Genomic DNA, 15,278 nt, shown 5'->3' with positions numbered 1-15,278 from the left:
CACACCTATTGCCAATGTTGTAATATTCAGGTGTATGTTTACTAAATATCTAGTATTTAATTACTTTGACAGCAAAGATATGAACTACGCCATCAGCATGTTTGATTTTGTAAATATTGAATGTCTGGTTTGTTTTAAAACGTTATTAAAAGTGGAGTCATTTTTTAACACAATGCAAAAAATGGTGATCATACCCAAGTCACCACAGACAAGTAAACTTAAGAAAATCAGCAATATATTACTTGGCTATAATTCATTTACTTGCAAATATTTTTTTTCCTCATTCCTGCTCTAGACATGAACTATTGAAAAGAGGCGTAGATGTCATGGTTGAGCTACTTTATGTGACCAAGTGACTGACTTGTGAATATTGAATGAAGTTTAATAGAGAGTATAACCCTTTAAGGAGGACATTGAAGATGAGTCATTTATCTCTAATGGAGAGCAGCAAAGCACTGGAGTCAAGCAGGATCATGTAACTGCTGCCATCAGGATATCACTAATAAATAATGTCCTTTTATCTGAACTGTCTGGGTTTCCCTGAATGAATGTGGTGGAGTTTAAGAGCCTCTTGCGTCAACTCCAAATACTTAGTGACATTTTTGTTAAATCCAGATTGTAGTCTCCCAACTATAGAGCAGGATCAACCTTGCCAAAAAAAGGTCTTATGATGGTGCCAGTCAAGTACAATGCTGTCACCTATCCAGGGCCAAAGGGCATGCACTTTAGATTTGCACACGGTTTTCTAAAACAGACACTACATTCTCCTGTCCGGCTCCAGGCTGGCCACGTTATTGTATAGCCAGCATTCTAGACACTATACTTAATCGGAGCCACAGGAAGCATGAGCAATTGCAGCACACCAATTTGCACATAAATCCTTTGTCCTTGTCCAGTGTGCAGCAAATGTGAACCGCACTCATTCTGTGGTCTGACCAAGATGCAAACATACATGGACACGAAAAAAGCGCTCACACACACATTACTGGAATCTCCGTGATTCCTAGAGGGTTTATTCCTAGCCATAGCTGACTTGTCATTCAACTTAAAGCCAAAGTTGTACAAAACTGTTTCAGTTTCTATACAAACAAAGTTTCAAAACCCCAAATGGGGTTGTCCTGGATTTCTAGAAATCTATCTGGCAGCATACCGAGCTCCTCTTCCAGCTCCTCTTCCTGTTGTGTTGTGGTCACAAACCTCAACATCCTCTGCCTCACTTCACAAACACGCATCAGATAGCTTTCTAAACATACCTGTGATGTTACTCTTTCATTATTATCATTACTTTTTAAATCATATTGCACACAACATTAATGGACAGATAGAAAAACATAGCCACACCTTCCATGGAAGTTTTCATTTACAGCCACACACAGTGCAGGTTTGCACATTCTTCATAGCCTTTAGGAGTTAAATGGTGTGGTGAGTGCTCGTGGTTGAGAACTATAAATGTACTGTCTCAATGGTGGCCTTTTATTTAGAAAGAAAATGTATGTTTAGTCTAGACGTGTATAAGGAACAGATGCTCACACGCTTCTTGGAACAAAGTTATTTAGGCCGTCAAGTGCTCATATCACATTCATCAATTCATGGATGTAAAAGGAAGGTAAAAATCTGTACTGTTCCCAGTAGGTCTGGTTCTTGAGTCAATAAGGAACCATAAGACTTGGATCCCAGCTCATTTTGCTCGGTTATGAGATTCATACAAATATAAAATATAGTATTCAATGTTTTTTTTATATTATTTTTAAGTACAATTGTCAAGTTCTTGTGTACTGCATCTAGATTTAGCGTGAATTACTTTCCTTTCTGTATGACATGATGTGACCTTTGGATATGTGCTGAATTAATGGGAATCCTTCTACCCTTTGCAGATCAAAGACTGGACCTCAATAAGCTTGGCCCAAACGATAATGACACAGTCAGAGGGCAGATAGTAGGTAAAGCAACACTTTTATGATCAATCAGTACATGGACTTATTCCTTTTCCTATTATTTTGCATTTGCATCAGTGGCATTATATGTAAACCGGTGTTTATATGTCATAAAACTGAGTGATTTGGTAAAGTGTTTATCTTTTTCGTCTCTTATAGTAAGTCTTCAATCAAGAGACCGCATAGGTACCGGAGGACCAGTGGTGGATTGCAGTCGCCTCTTTGACAACGACTTACCTGATGGGTCAGTATGATGTTTGTGAAGAAGCTTGTGTTCGCTGTGCTTTCACGAGTTTAGTAAGAAAACATCCTTCACATATACTTGTTTTCTTAGGACACACATTTTCATCCATTGATGAGTTGAAGAGTGCATATTTTTTTACCTTTCCTTGTTGATTTTTTCCACGCCTAGATTTTTATTTGTTTTATTTACTTCACTATCAGTGCGTTCTAACAATGTTGGAGAATTTCTAACTGTGCATTCTCTTGGCTTTTTGTACATCTAAAAGAAAACATCATTTTTACCTTCCCAGATTTATTTTTTTTACATTTTATTATGCTTTATTCAAAGCAACACAATGCAAAACATCAACAATGTTTTTCTTATATTTTACGATGCAACAAAGAAAAAAAACTCTTGTTTTAATTTACGTGTTAAACAGATGGGAAGAGAGAAGAACAGCCTCTGGAAGAATACAGTACCTGAACCACATCACACGCACCACACAATGGGAGAGACCTACCAGGTACGTTGCTTTTGCACTTAACTTTGAGAAATGTAAAACGAAATGAAAATAATATGATCATTTATATAGGTACTTTACATCATTAACCTTGTGAAGTAATATGATTTTAAACAAAGAAGTATTAATACACAATATGGCACGTTTCACACCAGACATCTGTCATTCACGCTAACACAATAAATAAAAAATACAATATGGTACAATACAACACGGTAAATTGTTATTTATTTAGCACTTTCACAACAACTGTGCAAAAAGCAATAGGAGGGTCTTTATTTAACTGACTTCAAATGACCCCTTCTCGTGTCGGTAATATGTGAACTTCCTTTAACTCCACCCCACCCTACTTCAGCTCACGCATGCACACCAATACCCAAATACGTTTGCGAGTAAGCCAGCCAGTCGAACAGCGAGGTTTTACTTGGCCCGTTTTCCTGCCGGAACGACTGTCGCCTTCCTTCTTGACCCGTATCAGCGGGAGCCGTCAGGGAGTAAGCAAACAAAACGCCTACCTCAACTGCACTTTCTTTGCAGTTTTAGTGGCCGCCACAAAGCAAGGTAAGCAGTGAAATGAAAAATCTGAATAGTGAACATAAATGAAGAAATTGGCTCGATTTTATTGGTGCCCGAGTGAAATGGTTGAGGAATTGTTGAAAAAACACTCTGTAATCAAGTTTTGTTTCCGTGCTTTTTATTTGATCGCATCGGTTAACATTTTTTACTTTTTCTCTCCATATCATTCTTAATCCATTTAGTGAGCAAATTGTTGGTGGTTAGTGTTAAGCTGTGGTGGAAAAGGAGGTAGTGAGAGGGGAGGAGGAAGAGGAAATGGAAGGAGGAAGGAGTGAGGAGGAGGTGGGCTGACAGACAGGGGTTCGAGGTTTTTGATAACCAAGGCGTCAGTTACTGTGGATAGCCAGACAGTGGTCAGACTTGTTACACACACAAATGTCAGTAAGCCAGACAGTCTGTGTTTGTGTTTGCTTATCAGATATCTGCTGTCGACATCCTGCTCTTAAGTAGCTCACAAACATACTGAAGATTCAGTGTTGTGAGAACCTCCTGTTCACTACTAATACGGCATAAATATTCAGAACCTTCAAATGCATGTCGCCTTTTGAGGGATGATGATACCATAATTACACGCTTCTTAATTTGTTTGTCTAGACACCAGGACAAGAAAGAAAGCCTCCGACCGCACATTAGCACATTTTTGGACCAAGCTTTCAAATAACCACGCAACCACACTTATCAAAACTCGTATTCGACCATACTTTTCATTATTTCCACATTGCAACCAATTAAACATGTTACAAATAATTGAAAACTCATTTTGTTTGTCAGCCTACTTCAGAGCCACATTGAATATTGTTTTTGTGCTTAGGCTACTTTGCTATGTGAAGGAGTAAGTCAAAGCTGCGGTTGAAAGCATGAAAGCAGAAGTGATGTTCAAAACAGTAAAAATACATGTTGGTTTCTTCCAGGCCAGCTTCAGAGTACTCCAGCCCATCCGGGCGTCCTTTGAGCTGTGTGGTGGATGAGAATACACCAGTGATGACGCCCGTTAACGGGGCAGAGGCCAGCGGCCCACCCGGAGAACAGCGACTCCAAGAGAGACGGGTGCGATCACAACGACACCGCAACTACATGAGTCGAACGCACTTGCACACGCCTCCCGACCTGCCCGAGGGTTATGGTAAGAGATGGCAGAGATACACGTTCATTTACACGCGCACAGTGTTGAAGCAAAATGTTATTTGGACTTGATTGTGTCATTTTAGTAATTACTAAATGGTCTGGTATGCCTCATTCAAAGAATAAACCAGCCACAGCATTATGACCACTAAATTGTTACCTTATTTAGCTGTGTGATAGATAGAATATTTCAAACCTTTGAAACACAATGTTCTGATTATTGTTTTGTTTGTGGAATGTGAATCAAACGGGCAAAATACACCTGTTTTTATCCATCTTAGGGAGGAGCTGTTTTGCCACTTGCTGGTGACGGAAAATGACTTTCAGGTCACAACCAATCACAGCTCAGCTTCTGGAAACTGGTGAGCTGTGATTGGTTGTGACTGAGCAACTCTGATGTCATCTTTAGTCGACAGCAAGTGGCAAAATGGCTGCCCCCTAAGATGGATAAAAACAGGTCAATTTTTCCGCAAAAACATATTCCGCAAACGCAATGATAATCACAATGCCAGGTTGAGCTTAGTGAGGGCATATAGAATATATTATTGTCAAGGAAATTTGGGGGTTGACTTCCCCTTTAATTATGAGTCTTTAAAAATGAATCGTTCCTCAAAAGACGATGGTGTATGCAAGTATTTTAGGGTGGCACTGTTGGATCCCTACTATGTGTGACGCTGGCCTCACTTGGACAAAGTGAGTCACTGATGCTCCACTGCTAGTCGGTGAGCTTTCTTTTCAAACTGAACCCACTGAACTAGAGAGACAGAAAAATGATACAACAGAGGTTTTACAAGCTGTTAAAAAATTACACATGGACACCCCCACACTCCCATCCTGTTGGTGTCTTTGGCTCAATTTTTATATTAGCAGTTTTGGCATGATCCAAACATAAGTACCGTTTGTAAGTTGTTATATGGCCTTATCCTGTTGGAGAAGGTCTCTGAATGAATTATGGGATACATTGCTGTCTTAAGAAAAGACTTTGGTCAACTGTGATTCCGACAGATTACGCATCTCATTAATTATAAACAGACCTCTCCATAGTACACCAACTGAGTCATTCTTTCTTCTCTCAGGGCCAGATGAGTAGACCTCTTTGGCAATTTTTAATTAAAGTCTTTTTCTGTCTTTTCTTAGAGCAACGAACGACTCAACAGGGTCAAGTGTACTTCCTGCACACACAGACTGGAGTCAGCACCTGGCACGACCCTCGCGTTCCCAGGTAGCCATCGCCTTCGTATTTACTTCCTCGCTATTGATTCTTTAGATGTACATGAAGACTTATATATGCATTCAGAAATCGAAAGTATTTTAGGCATTTGTTACATTCAGTCAGGATCACCCAAAGGAATGACCTTTCCTCAGTTGGAAGAAAATTGTTGGAATAACCAAACACACCACCTGCAAGAAGATCTCCACTCGCAATTCCACAAGCGCTCCAATGTGTTCTTTTGGATTGCTGAGTACATTTCTGAGGATCGCTCTGTGCAGCTGCAGCTCATAGATGAAGCATGCATCTAAAGCGCCAAACCCATAGATGCCACCTCTGTGTTTGTTCCCTTTGGACGAGGTTTCTAAAATGACCTAGTATGTTGATGGGTGCAGCGAGGCATGTGCTCTGTGTCCATGACTAATGCGTACTGCCTCAATACAAGGACAGCGTGCACACATACACACCAGGACATTAGGGCTTTGGTGTCCTCATAATGGTCAATGTACAGGAGAGAAAAAGAATTAACAAAGTGGAGCAAGGAGTTTGCCGGAGGGATAAGTCTGTTAAAAGCCATGGCTATGTGATCTTATTGAAAAGGTCCTGTGTGATAAATACAATCATGCCCTGTGTAAAAAATGTCAACTCAGTTACAGCCACTTTTCTTTACACGACCTAGATGAAGCACCCTGCATAGCGTAGATCAAACGTAATGCCAATAACCATTTCATTTGGCATGACTGCTGCTAATGGTTTCTGATGGTCATCCAGGGATTTGAGTAATGTGAACTGCGAGGAACTCGGCCCTCTGCCGCCAGGCTGGGAGATTAGAAACACTGCGACCGGCCGCGTCTACTTTGTGGACCACAACAATCGAACTACCCAGTTCACAGACCCGAGACTGTCTGCTAACCTGCATCGGGTTCTCAAGTAAGCAAAGGAATCATTAACCCTACTCAGACATTTTCCAGTTGTGGAAAATTATAGATCATGCTAAAAAAAAAAAAAAAGTAGAATTACAATGGCGTCTGTGTTAATTAAAAAAATAGATTATCATGCGGCTACATGAATTTGTTTGAGTCAACGTAGTATGATTGAAATAGAATTGTAATGTGATGTACACTGTATTTATGTGGTAATTATAGAATTGCTTAAAAAAAACACCTTGTAATGAGCGCTTTGCTTTTGTACCCCTCTCTGTCTTTATTTTATCCTGTCTCGCTTTTCCCTAACTTTTGTCCCCACTTGTTTCTGTGCTTCAACCCCCTGTTCTGTCATTCACCTTCTCTTTTATGGCTCACTTCCCGTTCTCTTTTTCCCTCCACGTTCTCCACTCCTGCTTCCCTCCAGCAGCCCCAGTCCAAATGGATCCCGTGTGGTCACAGACAGCCAAAACACTAACCACAGGTAACACGTGCGCACACACTGAAATGTGCACAGCCTACACACAGTAATTGCATCCAGACAACACACACACACGCACACACACACGTACCATTGCTGACGTACTTGAAGAGAATTATGATGAACATCCACAGGTGACAGATGTTTTCATACAATCACTCTACCACATACTTTCTGACATACTGTGGCCAATTTCCTCCATCTATCATCTATTGGACAACTCAAATGATGGCATTATATTTGCAAGCTTGGCTTTCTTGGCCAAGTACAAATGTGCTAAAGAAAAGACAACTAAGTGATAGAGCCATAAATGTATCATCTATGGAAATCATTTAACCCACAGTCCTGAGTTATGACTTTAGTATCAAGGCCTGTCCAGTTGTGCAATGTACTTTTATTAGTCTGCTCATATTTGCATGCAGGAAGCATTTAAACAAAAGCAACAGAGCTATTGAAAGATTTTAAATTTGTATTATCTTAAAGTCAAAAGCACTTGCAGTAATAACAGAAACTAGTACGAGAGGCATGTTTGGGAAGTCAGCATCTGGCCTTTTGGTCAAATGGTATCCATGTGTGTGTGCGTGCGTGTGGGCGGGCGTGCGTGCGGGTGTGTGTGTGTGAGAACCGCCTCTGGATGTAAGTCAGAGCTCAGCTATGTTCTTCAGCCTGCATCATTAGCTGCTTGTCTTAACTCTTTATTCGGGGAGTTCTAACAGAGGCCAGACAAGGTGCAGAAAGTCCAAATTAACTGGAACTACTTTCTAATGGAGCCTCTCTCTGTCAGAATGAAAAAGGTTGGGATGCTCTACATAAGGAATCTTAGAAACAGCAGGTGTAAATTCAACTCACCTTGACATAGCATGTCAGCTGGACTTTCATCTTCTTTCATTATTTGGATCGACAAGGTTGCGTGACAACATCCGATTCTCCCGTTTGCAGACATGATAACAGGCAAAATGGATGGATTTGTGAAGCGCTGTCATTTGTGCACCACTTGCTGTTGCTATTGAATGCTCTTTACCTTGAAAATGAAAAATTCTTCCCATATGAATGTTGTCAGTGACAAAGATGCATCACGTGGTGATTTGCTGGCTTTTCCCTGGGTACATTGCAATATGACTTCATCCATTGTCAGCTACCGCTCCCAAGTGCCTAAATGTCCTTACAGCGTTTTCCCCTTTCCCGAACCTAAACTGTAGGCTTATTCTTGCAGACTTTGGCGCTGCTCTGTTTACTTGTTGCTTATCGTGACTCAAAATGGCTTGTTTAACAGCAGCAGAAGGCAGATGAGCAGAATAAGGCACATGCCTTGGAAACAAAATGTAATTGTTCCTGCATGGGCATGCTAGTCTTCGCTTACTGTCTGCAGAGGCCTTTAAGAGGCTTTTTACCGTTGCATCTCTATTATTATCCAACCCCCCCCCCCCCGAACCTTACCACCACCACTACCCTATCAGCTCTTGTCCTCAATCTCTCTGCTGCTCCCCACCCTCTGCGCTGTTCCAAAAACTGTTAAAGTTATAAGCCTCTCCGTTGGCTCACTGTCAGGACATCTGTCTTTTATCACGCAGATTTGGGGACATTTTACCCAACAACGCTATACGTCGTTCACATGAACACACCGTGACCCAGCTAAAATCTAGCAAGGCTTTGACCCAATTACTTTTGAATGTCCTTGATGGAGGTGGTACCTGTATGTCAGGATCAGTTACTGCACGCTGCCTTGTGCTAATGCTCGTGGTGGAGGCCAAAGTCGACCTGTTTTGTGTAAATCCATCACAAGTTGGCAGGAAAAGAGATTCCGGGCGCGAGTGCATGGGGATTCATACCATACGTACAAACACATTTGACTTGATAATGCTCTTGAATGAAATGTACTGGCTTTTGTGTGTCAACCTCATCTGACAACAAAACGTGCAGACATCTGTGTTGCTCTATCGCTGCCAGAGACAAAAGGCTGTTGAATAGAATGATTTCCATGTAGGGCAATTTTTCCTTGCCATTTTTATCAGCCAGTTTTTTTCCCTTAAGTGCTTCTGCTTCTTTGTATTTGTCAATGTTTTTGTCTTCCGCATTCAGAAGCATTTGGTGTTTTTTTGTGCCACAATAGAGCAGAAGAAATGTGATGCAACATTGTGTCTGTTGTTGACACCTCTGTGTTCCTCGACATAGGCATGGCACGGATCTGTTTCAAACATATTTCTGGTAGCGGGTATGGCGTCCGTCCATCTTAGGCCGTGGAAGGCTGCTGTTGTCAGACACTTGTCAGACAGTCAGACACGGCCACATTACTGTGGTCTGCCACACTGTCTCTCCCATAGTTTGCTTCCTCCCATGCACCAGCACATAGTGTACATCTGAGAAGTTGCGTCACTGTTTGCTGAAGGTATTTTTAGTCACTCGTGGATTCTGATTTAGTGGGCCAAAGCGGGTATTGCCCCAAGAACAACATTATGTTTTATTTAAATATTTGCTTTAATGTCTTGAGTCGTGAGGATTACTTACTTTTCACAGTTTGAATATACCACTGCCATAATTTACCATATATAAATGTGTGCCCGAGCTGCTTGAAAGTTCCACGTTCCCAAGTGTGTTTCTCCAGTAAGCACATAGCTTCCCAATCATTTCTTCACTCTGCATCTTGAAGATGTGAAATGAAAAAAAGTAGGTACAGCATGCTACAGTTTTGTTGGTTGGTGTTATTATATTCTTATTAGGCTTCAAATGGATCAATTCTGATCTTCATGCTAGAAAGAGAAGTCCAGATAAATAATTTTTTCAGCACGCATTCAACTTCAGAGTCAGTAGCCGTGCCGTAGTTTGGACCAGTTCTCTCTTACAATGCAGGAACCCCAGCTGATGCCCTCAGCAGATGGATTCATAAAGGCCCCTTTGACTCTCGTTCCTGGGTGGGGGGGGGGGGTGGCGGCGACGGGTGCAGCTTTAACACCACTGCACCCACTCAGCACTTATTACTGCCCCGCAGAACCTCGGAAAAGCCTTTTTCTGTTCATAAAACGTGCCAGAAAAGTTCCAGGACGGGCATCACAAGAGATATTTCAAACCTGAGATACTAGTTTTCCTCTTCAACTCGAGCCAGACGGTCATTCAGCACGTCTAAAAAGAGATGCTGCGAGAAGAGGCAAGAGTTGTGGCATGACCAGTCGTGGTTGCTTTCCATGACAACATTCTTGCTCAATATACCCTAAGCAGCTGAGCTGACACTTCCTGGCCAAGAAGAACATTGCCTCGCCGGAGAAACCTCCACACTCACTGGGCCGAGTTCCATGTAAATGATTTGCTCCCCACCCCTTTTCCAAGCTCAAAAAGGCCATCAAGGGGGCTCCGTTTTGAAGACGTGGCTTCATTCTGATGGCTCTTGTGGATGGTGGAAGAATCCTTCCATGAGTGGATGAAGGTGTGGCAGGCAAGACAGTAAAAGCAGGCGTATTAGTGCCCGGCGGCATTTCTTCAAAGGGGAGAAGCTGTGGTTTGGATTTGAAAGATACTGTCTGTGGCTCGCCTCACTATATTCATCTACATATGAATACAGAATGAGGACCAAGTCTAACCATATATTTTTGCGAAACATTCATTCCAGCATTCTCGACTACATGCACACAAGCATTTAGAAGAATGTTTGCTGTATTTGCATTGTCTTCCAGTCAGCATTTTTTATCCATTTTGTGGCGGTGAAGAGCTTGGTGGATTTTCAGATTTGCCATGCTGGCATTTTCTGTATTCACCATCAAATATGCAGAGCTTTTCTTGTTTGTAAACCAGAGACCATTAACTTTGTCAAAATGTATTTTTAATTACAGTGTGCTGTCCAAAGAAGTGTGCTGAATTTGGGCTGTATTATATGCTTTGTAAAGGAGGCGTCTTACAGTCAAAAAAAGCACATTCCATTATGTTTAAAGGCCATCTTTTCTTTTCCTCTTTTTTTCAGGGAAAAGACTTTGACATGCTAGAAGCCCCAGTGCTTGCCAGAAAAATAAATAACAGTGGACTTGATTATACAGGGACAGAGCCGTGAAACACTGCACCCGTTTAGTTTGGAAGGGCTGCAAGGCTCAAGCCACTGAACCGGGGTCCTCAAGTGTACGAGCCGTGTTGGAATAAGTGGGTGCTTATATACTGCTACCTTAGAAGGCTTCCCGTTCCTTGATGTGTGAATGAAGACCTCACGGTGAGAAGCCTTTTGTTTGACCAGCCCTCCCACCCCCGTCTCTCAGCAGACGACAGCAGCTTCTTGTGAAGAGGCTATTTGCTGACTCAGCATCTCCTCACTGGAGAATGTGGGCTCTTGTCCTGTTGAAGGGAGAGATGGATTACGTTTTTATGAAGGCCACCCAGGCATCCCACCGCCGACACCACAGAGATGGTTTGAGGGCGTCTCGGCCGCTGTACTGACCATGCATAGATGAACCCGAGGCGGAGTGGTAAATTAACTCAACCTCACTGGTAGCATTCAAGGAAGTGTCTGGAGTGACAAAGACAAAAGCTAAGTTTGCAGAAATGTTTTGCTTTTCCCAGCATTACCTCAAAGTAGAAGGGTGGCCACTCCTGTGGCTGGGTCATGGAAGTTCCACTTGTGGTGGGGAGGTTCACCTCGGTCCATCCACTTCATCCACTTTGTTGTTGACGGTACCCAATTAAAAAAAAAGGCCTAATGCCACCACCACACTCTATTCTCTCTAGCCATTCAGTTCCGATGAAGGGCCAAGGAGTTTCCAGTGGCCCCCAGCAGACTCTCTCCCCAGCCCAGTTGCCGGAGGAGGCCGAGTGCTTGACGGTGCCCAGGTACAAGCGAGATCTGGTGCAAAAGCTCAAGATCCTACGTCAGGAACTCTCTCAGCAACAACCGCAAGCGGGCCACTGCCGCATCGAGGTGTGCCGTGAGGAGATCTTTGAGGTAAGAGAAAATGAATATCTGAAAAGAATGAAGCCAATCACCAAGTGTCATACACCTGCGATTGAACGTGTGCAACACAAGCACACGCAAAACCTTCAACTCACTCGTATGCATACAAAATGTATTACATGCCTTGCTTTTTTTAGACAAAACATGCCTGTAAACAATGGAATGCTCTCAACATCTTTGCATTTTACGAGCAATTCCTTTCAAAGTGTTTATGACGTGCCCCAGAAAAAGGCCCGGGGCAGCCCAATAACATAGCAGTCCTTGGAATTACTTTATGATTTCCAGGGAAAAGCAGACCAGAAAGACCCTCACGCAAGCTCAGAGTGTCGTTCTGTTCCTTTTCCTTCTCCCAATCATTTGTTTGACCCAGGCGAGGCATTCTTTCAGGATGATTTCAGCAGCTAAGAAGCTCGGGATGGGGACGGGGGCGGGGCGCCTTACGGAGGCAATGAAGGCGAGGGTGGTGAGCCAGACGTAACTTCACAAGTTCAAGTTGAGCAATGAAAAATATGACTTCATCCTCGTTGGACATGACAGATGTTGAAGTGTGCAGAGCTGCTTTCGTCTCACTGTCTGGCGCAGAGAGACTGAGGTGGCAAACGCACAACAGCTTCTTTAGAGTTATCTTGACCTGCGTCCTGTACCACACATTCATTTGAGAATTGTAAAAAATCCATCATGATGCATGTGGTTGAGGTGCAGTGCTTTCACAAGCACGAGTTGCTGCTTTGCACAAAGTTCTGTTGAACAGCTGCTGCTGGCAGCACTTAGCTCAATGCTGCCTCAGATGAAGCGTTTCAATGTAAATGTTGAAAGCGGCCGAGCTCTTGTTGTGACTTTACAGCAAGAGCTGTGGCTTGCTGTGTTGGGCAGAGATGTTTACTGAGACTCAGCCTCTGGAGGCCGGACTCCCCCCAAGAGGTCCACTCTTGCGTCATGTCGAAAGGAAAAACATTTTGTGCTGTTAAATCAAATGAAAAATGATGTTGCTTTGAGAACGGTAACCGCTATTATTTTGAACCCCACACATCCCCTGCAGGATGATTATTTGGCATTCTATTTCATTTGTGCTCCATTTCTGTATCGTAATTTTCCGCCTCGTATGTGTTCAACCGTAGGAGTCGTACCGGCAGGTGATGAAGATGCGACCAAAGGATTTGTGGAAAAGACTGATGATCAAATTTAGAGGAGAAGAGGGACTCGACTACGGCGGGGTTGCAAGGTACTTTGTTGGAGCATATCCTCCTGAACATAAATGTGTATAGAATTAATGCTTTTCATAAATGTTGCGTGTGTCTTAGGGAATGGTTGTACTTGTTGTCCCATGAGATGCTCAATCCGTACTACGGCCTGTTCCAGTACTCCAGAGACGACATCTACACTTTACAGATCAACCCCGACTCGGCCGTCAACCCTGTAAAGAAGGAGTGAATGGCTAAACGCGTCTGGCCACCAACGATCTTGGCAATAAAACGTCTAACGTACATTTTCATGTCACGTTTCATCCGCAGGAGCACCTGTCGTATTTCCACTTTGTGGGTCGCATCATGGGCATGGCAGTGTTTCATGGCCACTACATCGACGGAGGCTTCACTCTGCCTTTTTACAAGCAACTGCTGGGAAAACCCATCACACTGGATGACATGGAGTCTGTAGACCCCGACCTCCACAACAGTCTCGTTTGGATCCTGTAAGATGCCCTTCCCTCAAAGAATAACGTTATAATATAAAGAATCTTTACCTTCACGTGTTGTATATTTTTCAGTTGTTACCATTTACACAATCACACAGTAAATCATACATACGTATGTATACTAAAGCAGCCAATTGAAACGCGTGCGGCGCCCTCTGCTGGTTTTATTTGGTCATGCAGACGTTGTGATTTTATTTAGCCATTAGATTAAGTAGAATGAAAATTTGTATACTAAGCAAACCTAGAATGAAGTTGCGTACAAGAGGTAATGCAAAATCAAATGTACAGAATATATAAAATATGCAAAGTCTGGAAAGTATGGAAAAAAAAATATCACCAGTACATTGAATGAGATGCAGTAGATCAACATCAAGGAAATATTTTAAAATACATGCCATGGTAATGATGGCTCGTTGGTGTTTTTCTCCCCAGGGACAATGACATCACCGGCGTCCTGGACCACACCTTCTGTGTTGAGCACAATGCTTATGGAGAGATCATCCAGCATGAGCTCAAACCTAACGGAAAGAGCATCTCTGTCAGCGAGGATACCAAAAAGGAGTACGTCAGGTATGAAGGCGTTTGTCAGAAGTTGAGAAATGTGTTTTGTCTATTAGAGCGCTCTGTTTGACTGGATTGATCTCATGTCAGCACGCGTTTGCTACACTTTGCAGGTTATATGTGAACTGGCGTTTCCTACACGGAATCGAGGCTCAATTTTTGGCACTGCAGAAAGGCTTCAATGAAGTCATCCCACAACATCTGCTCAAGTCCTTTGACGAGAAGGAGCTCGAGGTACGAGAGCGAAGACATCAGAATGCCGTCGGCGTTTTCGGCCTCGGCACTTCTCTAGCGTTCTCTCTGCTCTTCCAGCTGATCGTGTGCGGCCTGGGAAAGATCGACGTCTCCGACTGGAAGTCGAACACACGTCTCAAGCACTGCACGCCTGACAGCAACATCGTCAAGTGGTTCTGGAAGGCGGTCGAGTCCTTTGATGAGGAGAGGAGGGCACGCCTGCTGCAGTTTGTCACCGGCTCCTCCAGGGTGCCCCTGCAGGGTTTCAAGGCGCTGCAAGGTACAGCTCTTCTGTGTCACCTTGTCATTAAAGCTTCAGAGACTTGACTGTTTTCTCAAAGTGTAAAAGTAACACGTAAAAAGGTGAAACGTGCTGAGTTCTGTTTGCTTTCTTGTCGTTTTTGCCTGCAGGTGCTGCAGGGCCTCGACTTTTTACCATTCATCAGATTGATGCCAACGCCAACAATTTGCCCAAAGCCCACACCTGGTTTGTTTAATCCAAATACATGCACGCACGCACACACATATACGCATGTGTGTATATGCAGGGCTGCTCAATTATGGAAAAATTAATAATAATCACAATTATTTTGGTAATCATTTATTTTTGGGTACAAAACAAGAACATGTTTAAATATTTTTTATAAATATTAAGGATGTGTTAAGACAAATTTCTTTGAAGCAACTATAATTATGTAAACTCTTGTTACAATTGCCAATCTTGTAATTGTAAACTTCAATAGTATTAGTATGACACTATATTATACTATATTATATAGTATATACCATACTATAGTATTATAGTAGTAATCGTGATTGTGATTGAATTTTGAGTAATTGCTCAGCTCGATATGCACATAAGCAATTTAGATAATGG

General features: G+C 42.6%; 1 protein-coding gene across 2 annotated transcripts in view; it reads left to right on the top strand.

Moving 5' to 3' along the window:
* The window catches only part of LOC125969534 (E3 ubiquitin-protein ligase SMURF2), a 34,313-nt gene that overhangs the window by 16,236 nt on the left and 2,799 nt on the right, over window positions 1-15,278 (top strand). Inside the window, exons 5-19 of one of the 2 annotated variants that reach the window (XM_049721715.2) lie at window positions 1,875-1,940; window positions 2,094-2,178; window positions 2,597-2,680; window positions 4,165-4,376; window positions 5,513-5,597; window positions 6,357-6,515; window positions 6,939-6,992; window positions 11,691-11,904; window positions 13,032-13,135; window positions 13,215-13,329; window positions 13,425-13,603; window positions 14,039-14,176; window positions 14,281-14,401; window positions 14,480-14,681; window positions 14,813-14,888. In XM_049721715.2, coding sequence (XP_049577672.1) covers window positions 1,875-1,940; window positions 2,094-2,178; window positions 2,597-2,680; window positions 4,165-4,376; window positions 5,513-5,597; window positions 6,357-6,515; window positions 6,939-6,992; window positions 11,691-11,904; window positions 13,032-13,135; window positions 13,215-13,329; window positions 13,425-13,603; window positions 14,039-14,176; window positions 14,281-14,401; window positions 14,480-14,681; window positions 14,813-14,888 — 1,894 coding nt within the window. Of the gene's footprint in view, window positions 1-1,874; window positions 1,941-2,093; window positions 2,179-2,596; window positions 2,681-4,164; window positions 4,377-5,512; window positions 5,598-6,356; window positions 6,516-6,935; window positions 6,993-11,690; window positions 11,905-13,031; window positions 13,136-13,214; window positions 13,330-13,424; window positions 13,604-14,038; window positions 14,177-14,280; window positions 14,402-14,479; window positions 14,682-14,812; window positions 14,889-15,278 lie in introns of both variants that reach the window. The other variant, XM_049721714.2, reaches the window with a different exon arrangement.

The sequence above is a fragment of the Syngnathus scovelli genome, chromosome 5, assembly GCF_024217435.2.
Source record: "Syngnathus scovelli strain Florida chromosome 5, RoL_Ssco_1.2, whole genome shotgun sequence".
NCBI lineage: Eukaryota > Metazoa > Chordata > Actinopteri > Syngnathiformes > Syngnathidae > Syngnathus > Syngnathus scovelli.
The sequence above is the reverse complement of the archived record's forward strand: the minus strand, read 5'-3'. Positions and strand labels throughout refer to the sequence as shown.